Genomic DNA, 19873 nt, shown 5'->3' on the forward strand with positions numbered 1-19873 from the left:
CAAAGCCCTTACGCTGACCTTCTCTAGATCTCGTTTACATATTCATATGATTAATGGTCTCAGGTAGCAAGAAATGGGCATGCTTAATATCCTCTGGCTGTTTCCACAGGCCCCACCCCTGCCCTCCTCCTCAACTTGACGTTAACATTAACGGTTCTTCGGATAACACCCTGGAACGCAATGCAACGCATCTCTTTCTGATATTCAGGAGACCTGACCCAGTTCCACACCACTGGTTTCTGTAGCAAACCCCACAAGGCTGCTGGTTCTAAGCTGTGTGTCTATGCAACCTTGCCAAGCATGGAGTTTCGGCCCACCGGAGTGAAGTGGGATCGTCTCCATCTTCAGGACTGTTTCAGCTTGTTCAGCACCACTTCTCTTTGAAACACAAACTACAAATAGACTAATTGCTGAGGGAAAATGGTTTTGTGTATATACCACAAATGGCAAAATCACTCAAAACTACTGACTCTTCTTTTTTTTTAATTTGACTGTTTTTGTCTTCTGTACTTCATGTACAAGCTAATACATGATTTTCTTTCAATGTTATTTCCTATAAGTACTACCGTAGCTGGGCTTTTTTGTTCAAAATTTTCTTTAGGTAACAAAAAAGATACATTTGTAATGTGAATTTTTTTTATTTTTTTTAATATTTTTGTCTCTTTTTCTTAAGGAAAAAGTTAAGTTGGGGGGGGGTAGCCAAGTCACAAAGAAAAATGGGTTGCACATAGACTAAGGAATAAATTTAATTTGTGTTTTTTTTGTGTGTGTTAGTTCTAATCTTGTAAATTTACACTATTTATATATTTATTGCTTGAAAATATTTGTTGATGGAATGCTATTATTTTTTTTCAGAGTTCCTGCCATTAAATTTTATGGAGTAATGTCATTTTGAACATTTCTCTTTTTACATTTTCTATACATGAATTAAACTGCTTAGCAAGCATTGTACAGAAACATGAAGATTGATATGGTTTATGGTTTACTAATCAGAGTTGTCTTTGTAATTAAAATATTATTCTTTTGTGATGAAATTCCTTGTCTCGTCGTCTGTGACCGCCCCATCCTCCCCAACACACACACACTTAAGTGTTATATTCCATTTTGCCATACTGCCAGGTTCATACCTTTATGCCATCAGTAATGGGACTTAAAGGCATAGTCCACCTAAAAATCTAAATTCTGTCATTCACTCACTTTCTTATTATTCCAAACCTGCATGACCACCGCCTGCATAACACAAAATATATTTTGAAGAATCAAACAAATGGAGACCATTGACTTCCAATGGATGGACAAGAGAAGAAAACGACAGATTTTTAGTTTAAATATTTTCTATGTTCCACAGAAGAAAATAAGTCATACAAGTTTAGAAAATGTGAGGGTGTGTAAAAGTTGACAATTTTCATTTCTGGGTGAACTATCCATTTAGGTGTGTAGTTTTGGTCTAGAACCTGTCACTATTGAGGCATTCAGGATACCTATATCCATAGAGAGCGCTGCATGGCCTTAATGTCTGTAAAATGACTTTTGAGGTTTGGACAGCAGCAATTATTCTTTGCTCAGACTGAGATTGGTCTGCACAGATAGCAAGTGCACTGACGGCTTCTTTGGGAAGATGACCTGACTGCACATCATTAGGCACGAGCAGATTATTAATGACATGTTTCCAAAGTAAGATAAAACTCTGTGTGGCTGGAACAGTCTCACACGGAGGAGGTCTCTCGCAAGATCCACTGAGACAGGAGAAGACATCGAGGTGTTCTGGTAGCAAGTCTTCATCAGGAGGATATCCTGCAGGAAAGAGTGTAATGAATTCGGTATAACACATAGCACCAGTGTCCAGTAAAGCTAAACCATAATTACAAAAATAAAAAAAAAGATAACTTTGTTGAAAACAGTTGACATTCGTTGATGAATAGAAGACTTGAATTACATTTGAAACATGGATAAAGCAAGTTTGTCAGTGTAAAAAACTTACAGGTTGCTGCATATGTGACTAAGCCAAAACTGACCTTCCTGCAAGTCAATAACCCCTATGGTACTGGCATCCACAATGAAGACCCTGCTATCATCCAAGGTACCAAACATGTCCTCTGAGACTTTGGTGCAGAAGAGGCTGAACTGGAGGCTCTGGGTGATGTGAAGAAGCTGGTAAGCAATGTCTGCGCGGTGCTCCAGCGGAGAGGAAAACAGGCTCCTGAGTGGTTTGCTCCCTGCCCAGACCATCATCCTTCCGCTGGAGCCATGATAGCGGAGGAAGGGCCAGCCCTCCGTGCCTGGAAACATCTGTAGACAGAAAAGTCCGATGTATTGCTGAAAACAGGAAGCAGGCAATGCCAGTGAGTACATGTTCGTGTTCTTCATATATAGAGCTAGTATTGATGTGAAAGTTGTTTCCTCCACGGGGTGTTAAAAAATAATAATTGCGACTTTTTTTCGAGTTTATGTCTCGCAGTTCCCTAACTTTTTCAAGAATCGCACTATTGCCATTCTAACTTTATTTCTGAGTTTTTATCTGTCAATAAGAATTAATTAATCAATTGAAATAACAATGTTTGCAATTATGGTACGCTTTTATTCAAAGTGATTTACATTGTGGAGCCATGATAGCGGAGGAAGGGCCAGCCCTCCGTGCCTGGAAACATCTGTAGACAGAAAAGTCCGATGTATTGCTGAAAACAGGAAGCAGGCAATGCCAGTGAGTACATGTTCGTGTTCTTCATATATAGAGCTAGTATTGATGTGAAAGTTGTTTCCTCCACGGGGCGTTAAAAAAAAAAAAGTTCCCTAACTTTTTCAAGAATCGCACTATTGCAATTCTAACTTTATTTCTGAGTTTTTATCTGTCAATAAGAATTAATTAATCAATTGAAATAACAATGTTTGCAATTATGGTACGCTTTTATTCAAAGTGATTTACATTTTTATTTTGATCAGTGAAAGCAAGGTTTAAAAGCTCTGCCCCAGCGGTCTAAAAGCGCTGGTCAATGTCAAAATGACTGAGATGGTCAATCAAATTAGAGTAGGCGGGGTTTACGGCTGACGCGACCCGTCCGCCAGTTTAAAAGAACAGAACGCGAGGTAAGATTGTAGGGAAACATTTAATATTTGACAACTGTTTTACAATAGAAATGCGAAACTACTTGATTTTTTTCTGACACATGGCCGTTCTAAATTGAAAATTTTAATAGTTTGCTTAGCTATCATTTCCGAGATTCGTGTAGTTCCTAAATTAATGTTGACGAGGCAAGAAACTTTTGGACATACAAATAATAAGAGTTAATGTGTGCATGTTTTACAATATTAGTTGCAAACAGTTCAAAATGATTACTTCCTAACTAGAATTACACATAGAATTTCCTTTATCATTCGGTTTGTTTTCACTTTATAAATCAAATTGTGCCCCCAATGTTCAAGACATGGTTATGGCTGAGTTCATGCATTGGGAATGCCCTGGGAATCAAACCTATGACCTTGACATTGCTAGCTATGCTCAATTACAGCACAATGTGCAATATTCACTTATATTAGAAGGCTAGAAGGCTAGAAGGGAGACATACAGCTGCAGCTACATACAGCATAATTTCTGTCACACTGCACAACAATAATTTCTGTTTTTGCATTATTGTAAGGGGTAGGCATTGGGTTGGGGTAGGTGTAGATGTTAAAAGACAATCTAATAGGTAGACAATTTAATTTATTGTTAGTTTCTGGCCGTAGCTGTATCCCTTCTAGCCACAACCACTTATTGTTATACCTGCAGTATGAGAGGTTGTTGATTGACAGCCAGGGTATAAAGAAGTCTGAGTTTGTCCTTTTCACTGAAGTGCTTCATCTGCACACTTCCCACATCAGTCACTTCAAAGTAACGTCACACGATGCGGTCCAGCAGCCTCTGAGATGGATAGTGCAGCATCGGGGTGACCAGACCCTAGAAAAGGAGTTTTGATTTAAAGGGGTCATATGATGCGATTTCAATTTTTCCTTTCTCTTTGGAGTGTTCCAAGCTCTTGGTGCATAAAGAAGATCTGTAAAGTTGCAAAGACTAAAGTCTCAAATCCAAAGAGATATTCTTTATAAAAGTTAAGAGTCAACCACGCCTACCTAAAACGACTCGTTCTAACACGCCTCCACATATCTTATGTTTTATGTTTATGCGGCGCGATGCAATGCAACACGTAAAAAGACAGTATAAGTCATTATAATCCGTAATTATGTCCCCACTGGATGCAACGAATGCCTCGTTTATTATGGGTTTTAATGTTTTTGTCTCGTTGCTCTCTTGGTGCATAAAGAAGATCTGTAAAGTTGCAAAGACTAAAGTCTCAAATCCAAAGAGATATTCTTTATAAAAGTTAACAGTCAACCACGCCTACCTAAAATGGCTCGTTCTAACAAGCCCCCACATATCTTATGTTTTATGTTTATGCGGCGCGATGCAATGCAAAACGTAAAAAGACGGTATAAGTCATTATAATCCGTAATTATATCCCCACTGGATGCAACGAATGCCTCATTTATTATGGGTTTTAATGTTTTTGTCTCGTTGCTCCGGCCTGACAAGGCATCACAGTATGGTAGGGGCGTAACATTTCCGTCACACGCTTGAGGTATTCGGCCAATCACAACGCACTGGATAGCTGGCCAATCAGAGCACACCTTGCTTTTCAGACCGATGAGCTTTGTAAAAATCGATGCGTTTCAAAAAGGCGGGGCATAGAGGAGAAACAGTAATGTACTGTATGTGGAAAATAATGTGTTTTTTGAACCTTAAAACGCATAAACACATTTCATTACACCAAATACACAAAATAATGTTATTTTAGCAACATCATATGACCCCTTTAAGTTTTCAAATGTGATGTATAGTGTTTCTTCAACTGTGGGTTTGTTCATTTTGAACTTTATTTAAAGCAAAATGGTTTGTTGTGGGGGGAAATTACAGCTGTAATTTAGAAATGGAACATAAACATAAAAGTGCCCAAAGTTGAAGACACACCCGTAAAACATAAGTCGTTTAAAGTTTGGCTACAAAGGAAGAAATACAATTGTTACCTTCATTTTCACCAAAGCTTTGCTTTAAGACCCATTGATAATCGAGAAATAATTTGCCACACTGTAAGTGCTAAATTGGCACCTTCTAGTTTTCAAATTAATAATCCTTTGAAATTTAATTGTTCAGACCTTAAATCCTGAGCCACTGCTGACCTCAAACAGACATCAGAATACAGAGACCGAATGCAGACCTTCACCATGCTGGGAAGCAGTAGGTTGGAGCGGACCCAACTTGGAAGCGTGAAGTGGCCCTGAGGACAGCTTCAATGCTGCAGGATTTCCCTTTGCCTGCTGAGGTGCAAATGCTATTGTCTGATATCTGGTGCAGGTGAGGAGACATCACATAGGACAGCACCACAGGTCTCCAGCCCGCTGTGCTGTCTGTATAGTTTCCCTCATATGAGCGCACATCTGCTGAGGAGAGATTAGACTGAGCAGTCAGCCATCTTTCAAACCTGCGATGAAATAATCAGTGTCCACGTTAGCTTCCTGTTTTTGCTTTCATTGCTCATGCTCACTCAGATCAATGATTAGATATTGTGAGCTGCACATTTTGAAAACAATTTTGATGTAGAAAAAGGCAGCTTTCTATTGATGTTTTATTTTCCGATGGCATGCAGTGCTCTTATTTGAATAGATTTATATGTACGAGCAGAAAATTATTTAACCCTGAATATAGTACCTGAATGTAGTATATTAGGTCAGTGAAGACATTCATATAGAAAAAGCAGAACTTTACTTCAATATTTGGACATGGGATACCTTGTTCCAGAGATCCTAGTATACATCTCTTTAAAACCTCTCAATAAGGACAAAGAAAAAATATTTTTCTGTATTAATAGTAAATATCCTATAGTTTACCTTATTTAATCCTTGAAAAACTTGCAAATGGATGTTCCAATGCAGGCGTTGCATTTATCCAAACCCAAGAAGACTCTTCTGAAGTCTCTTGGGGTGCTGGTGAGGGGTCTGGAGTACCAAATGCCAATATGAGGTATAATGTCCAGACCTCTGACCATATCCCAGCCATCACTGCATCCTAATCACAGCACCATAGTGGCAGCCCAACACCCTCCACACTTAACATGAGCACATTAAACAATGAGTGTTAGCTTTAGTAGATCTGATATATTCCCTGCACTTAGACAGGAAACACATGGTGAACAAAGATAACCCTTGTCGTCATGGTGATACTTCCTCCTGCATACAGCCTAATTTCAAAGCTGCACACGAAAAGGCTGGAAACCCTGTTTTACCCATTGACTTTTTCTGAAATGGTGATTTTTAAGGCCTTTTGTTTATATGTAAATTGTTGATTCCACATGCACAACTTGAATAATGCAATATTAAATTTTAAAGATTGAATTTTTAAGTTCGTATAAATTGATTTGAGAACAATAAAATAAAATAATGTAAAAAAAAATTGCATTGTTATATAATTGTTTAATGTAAAAAACATGATATTTAATGTACTAACGCACTCTGCATCATTCTTATTTTGATCCAAACAATTAAATTGCAATATCATTGTGATGAATAAGCATCCATATTGTTCCATATTCATCATGGCTATTGTTCAGAATAATGTACTACTATTTTATGCTTACTATGTCTGCACACTGTCCACAGTATGACAGACAGTGTTTTTGTAAACAAATGTTTCAAACAGGTTTCCAACCCTAAAATCATGTCCAGTGATCTAGATCATTAGACATGATCTTACCAAGCAAATATTTAATGTCTAAAGTGTAGAAACGCAATCATAATTTGAATAATACAAAATAATGCTTGCTGAATTAAATATGTAACGTAATAAGATTATGTGACATATAATAGGTATATAATAATAGGCATATCATTTTAATAAATAGTAGGCTGTGCAGTAAGCAGTATGGCAGAAAGTATTTGCCTCTGAAAATATCCCAAGTGTTGGTATTGTGTTGTTGCTGTCTAATACTGCACTTTTTTCTTAGCCAAGCTGTGCAATACACAAAACGGGTAATAGATGTCAGTCGTGAGATTTGTAAGACTCCGATTGAAACTGAAAAGGCGTCGGCGTCAACGCCTCTCGTTTACTTGAATGGAGTGATCGTCAAGCGTTGCCGAAATGAATTTCGGGTCGTCGCGTTGCGTTGGGTCCGTTGCTCGCGGCAGAAGTTGAAAACGTTTCATCTTTTCAAGCGCCAACGCAGGCGTCAGCCAATCAGATCGCTTTATGCAAATACCCTGGAGCAGACCCAAGCCAATCGCGTTCATACAACACCAGAAAACGAATGTGATTAGCTGTTGTTACTATGAAAGCGCCAAGCTTCAGAAACGCCCTCCGTCAAGCGTCGACGCCGACGACCCGTGAATGTACCGCATTCCCGTGATTCATGTGTTATTACTCGCGCTGATTCACAGCTCTATGGAGAACACAGGAGATTATTTAAGATACAAGGAAAATATAAATATGTGGGAGTGAATTCTGGAGGTTTTCTTTGGTCTAGTCATCCGACCACAGGAAAACATCGTTCAATTATTGTAGGAAGTGGAGTAAATTTAACACAGTCTCCTATTCGAGTCAACGATGAATCATTTTCTGAAAAACATGAATGGCGGTGAATATTGTTTAACTTTGCCCCATCAAAATAAACAATGTCTTAGACATACGTTGTTACATATTTAAGCTGTTGAATATAGTACTATATACTTTTAGGGAGTTCCTTCTCCACTGTCGGGATTTTTTGTATCGGATGCTATCCAGTCGTTTAACTGACATTTTTACCCAAACTGAGTTACAGTTGAATTAATAGTCTACAGCAGCCTCCTGCTAGTTCATGATGTCGATCCTTGTGGGGTTGAACTTGCCACCATTCTGTACCAGCCCAGATCAATTACCACTAAGCGTTATTGTAAGGCATAGTTACAAAAAATAATATAAAATAAAATAAACACAATGTCTGTTTGTGCCTAGAAGTGAAGCAAAGCAGTGACCTGCACTGCACTGAGAGTGAACGGTTCTGGACTCTATATATTGGGGACATAAATAGTCCACTGCTCGTGTGACTCACCGTGTATTAATCATCAGTGTTTCAGTCGAGTCCCGGGACGAGCGGAAACTGAGTGACTAACCCAAATCTCACTAAATGAAACGGTTGCACTTGCAAGCTTTCCTATGACAAATAAAGACCTCACGGGTGCATAAAACTGTGCCACTTTTATTGTAGACAATCTAAAATTCATTAACGACAATCAGTTCTTAATTATGATTTATTAGGTTATAGGCTATTTAATCTACTTTTGCAAACCACTGTATCAGTTCTCTTCATAATTCTGTAGCCTACTCACTACGGTTATTGTTAATAATAGAGACTATGTGGCTGTTTAATATTATCAGCACTAATAGCCTACTAGATTCCGTATTAATTATTATTCACTATAGCAAATGTATGCTTGATAAATCTATGCCCAGGTAAATGTCACTGTGTTTTTACTGTGTAAATATGCATCTTTAATGACCTACATCCCTGACTATAGAAATGGACTTGTCCGTTATTATGGCCCTAAGAACAAAATTCCCCCAAATACCAGTTGCGTTAGTGTTCATACTGATGATCTTACTCATGTGTGGCATCAGATTATATTTCCGCAAAGTGCACATATTATCATAAAACAAAACGGATTGTAATGTAAATATTTGCCGCTAGCTATGGATACGGGTTATGCATTACTAATTTAAGCTAATGTCTAACATTTAAATATGTGTTTAAAAAAGTTTTAAGGTTTGAAACACCTTCAAATTCAAGAGCAAACTAATTGCAAAATAATTAATACCAAATTAGCATTTCTATTAATGATGCCAATACCAAGTACTAAATACCAATGCTTACAAGATTTCTGTATGGGGGGGGCGTTTGAATGGATGTCATTAAACGGTTTGTACAGAATTCTCTGGAGAAGTAAAAGAAGAATAAGTTAAAAGGTATTTCGTTTCAGTAGGCTATTCGCCTTTCAGACACTGTAAAGAGCACATTGTGGTTTGTCGACATAAAAACCACGCGATGGCGGTGTTTACAACTCCAACTGAATTTAGACAGCTGTACAAACAACTAGCAACATGCGAATTGGTTTTGAGGACATTTGGATGCTTATTCATCACAATGATATTGCAATTTAATTGTTTGGATCAAAATAAGAATAATGCAGAGTACGTTAGTACATTAAATATCATGTTTTTGTTTTACATGAAACAATGATATAATAACATTTAAAATGATATAAACTATATATATTTTAATGTATTTATTTATAATTTCTTCAATGTGTCATTAATAATCCATGGGTAAACCGACAGGAAGTTTGTGCGGATGGTCAAGTTTAAAGAGAAGGAATATTTTCAAGCAGCTCACACTTGATGGAGATTTGTTTAAGACAGCTACTTACTGTTCTTAATAAGTTACATTGACTCTCTGGTCAAATCGATAGTTCAATACTTTTGTAGCACTCGTGTTCGGAGAATAATAAAAAGAAACCAGAGTTAGTTTTCACTCATTTTGCTCGATGCACTGAAAACATCTCGCGGTATGTTCATTTTTGAAAGTGAATTTGTGTATAAAAGCATGTCTTTAAACAGTCCACTAGTTATTTGTTTGTTTGTTTTTTAAGATGAAACAGAAATATAACATGTAAAAATATCAGACAATTATTTTGCCCAACAAGTAGCCTATTACTGCAATTGATAAACTGTACAAATATAACACTTAAAAAGTGTGACAACCTTCCCAACCTGACATTTAGAAAAACTCCCTTGTACTGAGAACACAGTTCAATCTTATGTTTAAAATGTAATTTTTTTTACCAAACAGCTGTAGTGAAATATGACAACATTGTAATTTTAATTTGAAGGACATAATTCATGACGATATTCTAATTTAATAAGGATATGAGAACTAACCACACTCTTATAAATAAAGGTTCCATGAAGAACCTTTATTAAAAAAAAAAAAACAACAACACTTGCTTTCTAATCTTTTTGTATTCTATCTGTTTTCTTTTCATTTATTATACAATTAACAAAAGCAAAAAGACCTCTAACACTAGCTTGCTCTATTCTTTTTCTATTCTATCTGTTTTCTTTTTATTTATTATATTATTTAAAAAAAAAACTTGCTACATGTACTGCGTTAAGCTAACGAGACTTATTATAGCACTTGCATATCATTGCTCTTTTGCTGATTTTGATTGCTTCCATTGTCCTCATTTGTAAGTCGCTTTGGATAAAAGCGTCTGCTAAATGACTAAATATAAATGTAACCTTAAAAATCCATAGAACATTTCCATTCCACATTATAGTGGAATAAGGTTCTTTAGATTATTAGAATGTCCTTCAAACTTAGAAAAAAATAGTTCTTTTGACAACTGTTCTCGGAAAAGTTCTTTGAGAACCCCAAAATGGTTCATCTATGGTATTCTCTGTGAAAGCCCTTTTGGAAAATTTTGTATAACTTACTAAACCACTGCTGGAGAAAAGAAGCATTTGTGTCATTTGTGCAATTTCAAATCATATTCATACTGTAAGTATAAGTAGATGTTTAGGAACTGTTTTGAGATCTGTTATGCTTGTCTGGGTTGATGTGTCAGCTGTGAGGAATCGGATCTGTAGGGTGATGGCTGCCGCCACAAGTTAAATGCTGGGGTTTGGGTTGCGGTAATCAGCATGGCAATGAAGAACACAAGAACACCTTCAGGGTCTCGGTGGGTTCCAGTGTGGTCTCAACCACTCTCGATCCGGTCCACACGCTTTCGTCCAGCCCTGGCGGATCTGTCTTCAGTGAAGTAGAGTGCAGAGCCCATATTTGTCTGCTCTCTTCCTACCATTTGCTCCCTCTATGAGTCACGTCTTTTCCACTCAGTCTAGAATACCCCCTGAATAGAGTTCAAGGAAAACGAAAGCTTTAGGTTTCTTTTATGACTTTAGTTAGTGGAGTTCATGCTCCCCGGCACCTGTGACCCTGTGTGCTTGTGTCAATGGAAAACTAAATGTTTTCTATCTACATCATTTATTAAGTAATCAGTCCGTGTTTGAGGCAGCAAGTAATGAGATCATTGGGACAATCCGGCAGAGGTTGATCCCCTATGTCGGCGTCACTCATCTGACGAGAGTCGTTGTCTTTTATGGCTGTGCTGTTATGTGTCAACAAAGCAGAGAGGAAAGATCCTGCTTCTAACAAGTGACACCTGTAGAAATGACGTACCATTTGACCAGGGTGTGTGTTTGTTAGGCGTATGGGGACTGTGTTTGTTTACTCGTGTGACATGCGTGTTGTTAGCAAAACTTTCCCCTCTTTGTTTTATATTACATTTAAGCAATTACTCAAATCACCTAAATGATTATGCATAGTTCAGCAGCCATGCTTGATGCTGTATTTGCAGAAGTGCAACAGGTCTTTCATCAGTCTCTGGAATTTCCCTTGCACTGGGTATCACATATGGACAGAAGTGCTATTTATTGTTATTTTAATATGATATATGTATTTATAATATATAAATAAATCTAATATATTTTAATCTAAATGTATAATTGTAAAATAATAATAACGAAGTAGTAGTAGTAAATGTAGAAATTATTTTAAAAAATCAATAAAATACAAAATCAAAGCTAATAAATTACTCCTTATAAAATGTGTATATTATACGCTACTATTTAAAAGTTGGTAAGATTTATTTATGTTTTGAGCAAAATGTCTTATGCTCACCAAGGCAGCATTTCTTTGATCAAAAATACAATAAAAACAGTAATATTGTGAAATATTATTCCAATTTAAAACAGCTGTTTTCTATTTTATATATATATATATGTGAATTATATAATGTAATCTGTTCCTGTAATGGCAAAGCTAATTTTTTTTCTTTATCCTTCAGAAATCTCAAGAAGTATTTCTTATTGTCATTGTTGAAAACACCTGTGCTGCTTAATACTGTATTTTTGTGGAAACTGTGATACATTTTTTTCAGGATTCTTTGATGAACAGAAAGCTCAAAAGAAATAAAAAATAGAACTAGAAAATGTGAATTTTTGGTCATGCAAATGTCATTACTGTTACTTTTGATCAGAATCATACACTGTTGTTGAATAAAATTATTAATTTCCTTTAAAAAAAAAAAGAGCTGTATAAAAATGCTGTATAATATATAAACAGATTTAAATCAAGGCCATATATATCACATGCATTCTGAGTCATTTATTTTGAGCTTGCCTGTCTTATATTTCCATGTAGGTTTATTACGTTTGAGACCAGAGTGGACTCATTGCCTTCTCACTTCTTCCATGTTCTGTCCCTTTAATGTTTTTTAATATGTGGGGAGGGGAGGGAGGACAGATCAGTTTGTGGAGGAAGCGCTGTCATATCCAGGAGGAAGTAAATGTTTTCTATCTACATCATTTATTAAGTAATCAGTCCGTGTTTGAGGCAGCAAGTAATGAGATCATTGGGACAATCCGGCAGAGGTTGATCCCCTATGTCGGCGTCACTCATCTGACGAGAGTCGTTGTCTTTTATGGCTGTGCTGTTATGTGTCAACAAAGCAGAGAGGAAAGATCCTGCTTCTAACAAGTGACACCTGTAGAAATGACGTACCATTTGACCAGGGTGTGTGTTTGTTAGGCGTATGGGGACTGTGTTTGTTTACTCGTGTGACATGCGTGTTGTTAGCAAAACTTTCCCCTCTTTGTTTTATATTACATTTAAGCAATTACTCAAATCACCTAAATGATTATGCATAGTTCAGCAGCCATGCTTGATGCTGTATTTGCAGAAGTGCAACAGGTCTTTCATCAGTCTCTGGAATTTCCCTTGCACTGGGTATCACATATGGACAGAAGTGCTATTTATTGTTATTTTAATATGATATATGTATTTATAATATATAAATAAATCTAATATATTTTAATCTAAATGTATAATTGTAAAATAATAATAACGAAGTAGTAGTAGTAAATGTAGAAATTATTTTAAAAAATCAATAAAATACAAAATCAAAGCTAATAAATTACTCCTTATAAAATGTGTATATTATACGCTACTATTTAAAAGTTGGTAAGATTTATTTATGTTTTGAGCAAAATGTCTTATGCTCACCAAGGCAGCATTTCTTTGATCAAAAATACAATAAAAACAGTAATATTGTGAAATATTATTCCAATTTAAAACAGCTGTTTTCTATTTTATATATATATATATGTGAATTATATAATGTAATCTGTTCCTGTAATGGCAAAGCTAATTTTTTTTCTTTATCCTTCAGAAATCTCAAGAAGTATTTCTTATTGTCATTGTTGAAAACACCTGTGCTGCTTAATACTGTATTTTTGTGGAAACTGTGATACATTTTTTTCAGGATTCTTTGATGAACAGAAAGCTCAAAAGAAATAAAAAATAGAACTAGAAAATGTGAATTTTTGGTCATGCAAATGTCATTACTGTTACTTTTGATCAGAATCATACACTGTTGTTGAATAAAATTATTAATTTCCTTTAAAAAAAAAAAGAGCTGTATAAAAATGCTGTATAATATATAAACAGATTTAAATCAAGGCCATATATATCACATGCATTCTGAGTCATTTATTTTGAGCTTGCCTGTCTTATATTTCCATGTAGGTTTATTACGTTTGAGACCAGAGTGGACTCATTGCCTTCTCACTTCTTCCATGTTCTGTCCCTTTAATGTTTTTTAATATGTGGGGAGGGGAGGGAGGACAGATCAGTTTGTGGAGGAAGCGCTGTCATATCCAGGAGGAAGTATGACTCAGCCGTGTTGCATTTTTCAAGGCTGATTCAGCTTTGCCAATGAAATGGGGTCTTCAAAGTAGTTTGAGCGCCAAGAAAGACACCAATCCCTTTTGTGGTCACATTGTGCCGGGTGGCGTATAGCAGCCATTGCAGTGTAAGTCCAGCGATGCTGTTAATGGCTGCTGAGGAACAGAGCTGTCACTTCTGTGGAGTTCAGCATCTGAAAGTCTGTTGAGATGAGAGAAACAGAGAAAGACCGTTCTCTGACTGTTTACCCTGGTTCCCTTAAATTTCCCTCATGCCCTCTCTCGCTTTCCTCTTCCTCATCAGCTCTCGTGTTTCAATGTTTCAGCATTGCATTTAACTCTTTAGAGCCCAAAGTCTTGCACTTAAACCAGAACATTGTGACAAGAAGCATAAGAAATGTCATTGGTGAGAAAGTGAGGAAATAGCTTGGAATTTATATTTGATTAATTTTGTTATAATTGTATATATACACTATACCATTCTACCAAGTTTGAAGTAAGATTTTTTTAAATGAACTTTTATTAGGAAGGATGCATAATTTTTTTCAAAAATGACAGTAAAGACATTTCTATATATTTTTTTAACTTTCTATTCATCAAAAAATCCTAAAAAAAAATGTGTCATGGTTTCCACAAAAAATATTAGCAGCACAGCTGTCTTCAACATTGATAATAATAAGAAATGTTTCTTGAGCACCAAATCAACATATTAAAATCATTTCTTAAGTATCATGTGAAATCTGAAGTAATGGCTTTGCCATCACAGGAATAAATCATATTATAAAAATGTAACAAAAACATGATGACATTAACAATAAAATTCTAAATATTCCTGTAAATAAATACAACCTTAGTGAGCATAAGAGACTTATTTAAAAAACAATCAAATCTTGCTGACCCCAGACTTGGTGTTGGTGTGTAATAGATAGATAGATGGATGGATGGATGGCTTCCCTTTGGGATGTGTTTTACTGTCCCAGAGCCTGGCATCCATAAATGGGTTGAGGGGGAAGATGTTTTCTCTCGAGATTAACCCTTAGGATATCCCCTGCACTGGAAAACAGACTCTCGGCTGATTCACACACAAAAAACACGCACATACTTACCCTGAAGTATGTGTTGTAATGCTGTAATGCAGGGTAGTCGCTAGGCAACAGTCTTACTCTTAAGCTACTCGAAACAAAAGGACACACTCAAAATCTTGCTGTGTGCCGAGTTGTAGAGGATCTTCAAATAAAGGAGAGTGAGAAGCTCGAAATCACAGATTCAGCTTTTGTAGAGCTGTCACTGAAGCAGCCATTAAAGGGATAGTTCATCCAAAAATGGAAATTCTGTAACACTTTAAATTAGGGAACACTATTCACTATTAACTAGCATATTGGCTGTTTATTATTTCTTATAAAGCACATAATAATGCATTCTGGATTCTATTCTGTAATTTTACCCAATACCTAATCCAAACTACTACAACAACTGCCTTACTTACAATCAGTAAGCAGCAAATTAGGAGTTTATTGAGGTGAATATAGTGAATATGTGTTCTCTCTAATCTAAAAAGGTACGGAAAATTCTGTCATGTACTTGCCCTCATGATGTTCTGAACCCACCTGACTGTGAAACAGTGTTGGAAGGTTTCTTTGGAAATGTAATAGTTTATACAGATTACAAGTTACCCTATTTAAATTGTAATAAGTAGTGTAACTATGTAATGTAACTGATTGCATGTGATTACTTTTACAGGGTTAACCTTACAGTAGTACTCAACACTGATTACCATCAGACTTTCAGAATTCTTTATCAATTGAATTAAGATTATAATAATTTAATTTTAAAGCACAGCCAACACAAAATCAGACTTTAGCACCTTTTTTTACTTTGAGATCGTTCTGGGGTTCCCCCTCTGTGCAGATCGAGTTCCACGATGCCCTCGGTACATTGCATTCCAGGGGGGGTCCCCCTCGGTAGAAATCGCGTTTCCTCCTTGGGGGGCCCCCCTCCATTGCCGGGCCCTTAGAATCATCCTAACCTTCCCCCCCTTACGATGCTCCTGGTCTCATATTTTAGAGCAGTCAATGCAATTTGGGAAAGAAATCAATAAAATATGTACGTGTGTGAAAATTCAGATGTAACCCCCTTTGTAATCATTAACATTTTTGTAAGTAACTGATTTAATAACACATTTTTTTCTCAGTAACTGTAACAGATTACATTACATTTATTTTGGTTTACACTTTATTTTAAGGTGTCCTTGTTACACATGTTACATGTACTTACTATTGTAATAACAATAAATTATGCATAATTACATGCAAGTAACCCTAAGCCAAACCCTAATCCTAACCCTAACCATATAGTAAGTACATGTAGTTAATTAATATTACTCAGTACTTAAATGTATAATTACACTGTAACAAGGACACCTTAAAATAAAGTGTAACCTTATTATTTTGTCTGTTACATGTAACTAGTTACTCCCCAACATTGCTGTGAAACACACAAAAATATATTTATCACGATGTTAATAATGCTGTTTTTAATACAATGAATGTGGAAAAAGTGATTCATTGTATGGAAAAATACACTGTGTTGAATATCTCTTCATACGGGTCATATCAAATCATACAGGTTTGGAGTATGAGGGTGAGTAAATGATGACAGAATTTTATTTTTGGATGAACCATCTCTTTTTTTGTGAACCGTCTTAGTTAAGTTTGCCATCAGCTGCTTTTAAGTATAATTAGATAAGCGAGTGCACCAACAAGGAAAGATTTACCAGATGAACTCTATAGATGGTAAAAAGACTTTCAGAGAGAGAGAGAGAGAGAGAGAGAGAGAAACTTGTAATCCCTGTACGGTGGCATCCTGTCATGTGGTGTTCATTTCTGTCATGCCTTCTTCCTCTTTTTCATCCATCAATGATGGCTTCTCTCCCCTCCTCCTCATATTGCACAACAGCTTCCTTTCTACAGGGCTCAGGGTATGAATGAAAATCTAACCCGTGTCACATGCCACTGGCTGGGGTCAGATGCTTCCTGACTGCTGAGTTGTGCTGCCTCGCCAGATCTTGTGCTGGACAGCCAGACTTTGTAAGCTACTGTCCCACTCTGTAGGGCATCAGGGATCGTACCAGGGTCATGTGGTCAGATACAGTAATGAGCAACAGCAGTGCACAGTTGACAGCCAGACGTTACCATATTTCATAGTGTCACTCTTAGTCTGCTGCTGTGGAACCGTGGCACAAAAATTGCAGTAATTTAAAGAAATAGTTCCCACAAAAATGAGAATTTTCTTGTTTACTGTATTTAGACATTTATTGCCCAAATCAGCACGAGTTGTTTTTGTTGTACATTATTCAAAATTAAAAGCATACGCTACTACTACTACTAAAATTATTAAAAACTTATTTTTAAGGAATAAGCATTCAATATTTCTTCAGTGCTTTAATTGTAATATTAAATAACCTTTATTTTCCAAAAAAATTTATTTGTTTAATTTTCATTACTTAAAAGATAGATTAAATGAATGTGTTATGCCTTAAAACAAAATGTAAATACACAACACAGAATTTCTGAGCAAAAAAATCATAAGGCTATTGTAAGAATAAATGAAACTTGTTTTATGCTTTCAAATTAGACATGCTAAAACAGAATTTGGTTACAATAAAACATAAGGTTGGACAAATAAAAGACATAAAAGGCCTTAAACGTAATAGTTGTTAAACTTTTAATAAATTGATGTTAAATTGTTTAAGTTTCATGCCCCCCCCCCCCCCCCCAAAGCCGTAAACCTAGGGGAAACACTGACTGTGTTGGAACAACATGAGAGTCAGTAAATGTAGATTTGGTTGCACTGTTCCTTTAAGAGCAGTGGATCTGATGAAAGAACATTGCAATGACATAGTTTGTATCCTGCTACATCAGGGTCAAATGTAAAATGATGTCAAAGACAAGACATCCACGATGACTCTTGTTAATCAAATTTGACTTTACGATGACATGATTATTAGTCATCAAACCTGATGCCTGCATGGTGCCATATGTGATTTGAAAAGCAAGGCAAGATTTAAAAAAAATAAAAATATAAGAAATGCAAGTGGTCATATGGATGACTTTTGGCAGTGATGTCACAGTTGCTATATTAAAAGACAATTAACCCTTGACTGTTGACCTCTTCTCAGATGTCTAACAGCTAGTCCTGTCTGTACATATTCACTTCCATCATCCCTAACCTGCCGGGTCACGGATTACTGCTTGTGGAAACATTTGTATTTTTAGTAATCCATTTCGAAAATGTTCTCTAGAAAGATGATTGCCGTCATCATCACGCATGGGCACCTCTTCCACTATTGGATGTAAAATTAATGTATGAACATATTGGAGTCGACTATGCCAACAAAGAGGATAAGGATGCCCAGAACTGTCTGCAGTCCAAATATTTTAATGCACGCAGTGATCATGTCTCTTTGTCTGTTTAACCTCCTCTCGTTCCAGTGGCAGGATGCAGTGTGGAATGTGCACACCTTGGATCATGACAGAGAGAGAGAGAGAGAGAGAAGGAAGGGAGGGAGGGAGGGAAAGAGGAAGTGAAGCACATCTGCCGCATGCATCTGGGCATAGAGGGATCCTCTTCCTTGGCTGCTGGTCTACATGTGGAAAGCACCAGGATGCTCATTGAAGAATCACGCTGCAGCTTTGGGCTAATTAAAATGCTATGATTCTGACTTTACAGGTGGGACATATTGTTCATCTTTCAGCTAATGTAAATGATAAATCAATGGCTAGAATGAAATAACAATTAACAGTAAGGTTAATATAGTTAAGGTTAATTTTTTCATATACATTTTTTGACATTTCAAGTTATAAATGAACAAATTAACAGTTAGTGTTTTATGAATGAGTGTATACTGTAAATGTACACTACTGTTCAAAATTTTGGGTCTGTAAGTGGTTTTTATTTGTTTAAATGTATTATTTTTTTAAATTAAAAGGTAACACTTTAGTATAGGGACCAATTCTCTCTATTAACTAGTTGCTTATCACATTAACATATTGGCTGTTTATTAGTACTTATAAAGCACATATTCAGCATTACCATATTCTACATCCCTAATCCTACACAATACCTAAACCTAACAACTAGCTTACTATTAATAAGCAGCAAATTAGGAGTTTATTGAGGAAAAAGTCGTAGTTAATGGTTTGTTAACCATACCAAAAGCACCTGGAGAAAATAAATCAATACTGACTACTACTACTAATAATGTTAATAATGTCAAGAAAAATACAGTAATATGTATATATAATACATTTTTTAAATTTTAAGTTGTATAAAATGCATTAACCTAGATCAGTAAAATTTTGTCTTTTATTAGCTCATGATACTTAATGCATTAATTATTGTTAAAAAAAATTAAACCTTATTTTAAAGTATTACTGATTAAATGTATGTAATGCAAATCGTTTTTCTTAGACCGTTTAGTAGTGTCTTAAGGGAACTTGTTTGCTTTTGAACAACAACCTTTGGGACTATTAACACAGTTTTAATAAAAAGGATTTATTTGCCTATATAATTATTGGCTCATCTTTCAGAGCATTTGGAGAGAGGCAGTTTTCGCACCAAGCGCTCTCCGTCCAGAAATCTTCACAGTCGAGACAAGGCCTCGTCTCCATGGTACCCGAGCGAGCAGATGGAATGGAGTCTATGCAGCTAAGCGAAATGCAGAAACTTTCATCAGTTTCTAATCTGCCCTTGGCACTGAGGTCCACGTAAACTGCGCTGATATTAAGAGATTCTCTATGAGTCACTCAGGTATTAAGAGAAAATACAATGCTCCTGCGAGCACTCTTTTAATGTGGGGTTTTATTGTCGAATGCATTTGTGCGCCAAAGAAAATTTCCACAGTGCCTTTTAATGCCTTGTGCAAAGACACATCCAAGCGCGCAAACTAATAGCCCCATCTAAAAGACATGTAAAGTGCATGCTCGGGATCCCCTGCTTTGCCTAGTGTTTTATATG

The 19873-nt window shown here is 36.2% G+C and overlaps 2 protein-coding genes across 9 annotated transcripts in view; one reads left to right on the forward strand and one right to left on the reverse strand.

Moving 5' to 3' along the window:
* Positions 1-1051, forward strand: part of kdm6a (lysine (K)-specific demethylase 6A) — a 79972-nt gene extending 78921 nt beyond the window's left edge. For all 8 annotated transcript variants that reach the window (XM_016251287.1, XM_016251289.1, XM_016251288.1 and 5 more), the window contains one exon: positions 110-1051. In XM_016251287.1, the coding sequence (XP_016106773.1) occupies positions 110-139 (30 nt within the window). In that variant the 3' untranslated portion in view covers positions 140-1051. The remainder of the gene's footprint in view (positions 1-109) is intronic.
* Positions 1052-1394: 343 nt separating this feature from the next.
* dipk2b (divergent protein kinase domain 2B) lies at positions 1395-6088 on the reverse strand. The gene is given in 7 exon segments (XM_071582343.1): positions 1395-1794; positions 2016-2289; positions 3761-3934; positions 5250-5290; positions 5293-5513; positions 5920-6007; positions 6010-6088. Coding segments are annotated over 7 exon segments (1224 nt in total). The 3' UTR covers positions 1395-1447.
* Between the last annotated feature and the right edge of the window lie 13785 nt (positions 6089-19873).

This window comes from Sinocyclocheilus grahami, unplaced genomic scaffold, assembly GCF_001515645.1.
Source record: "Sinocyclocheilus grahami isolate Dianchi unplaced genomic scaffold, SAMN03320097.WGS_v1.1 scaffold1036.1, whole genome shotgun sequence".
NCBI lineage: Eukaryota > Metazoa > Chordata > Actinopteri > Cypriniformes > Cyprinidae > Sinocyclocheilus > Sinocyclocheilus grahami.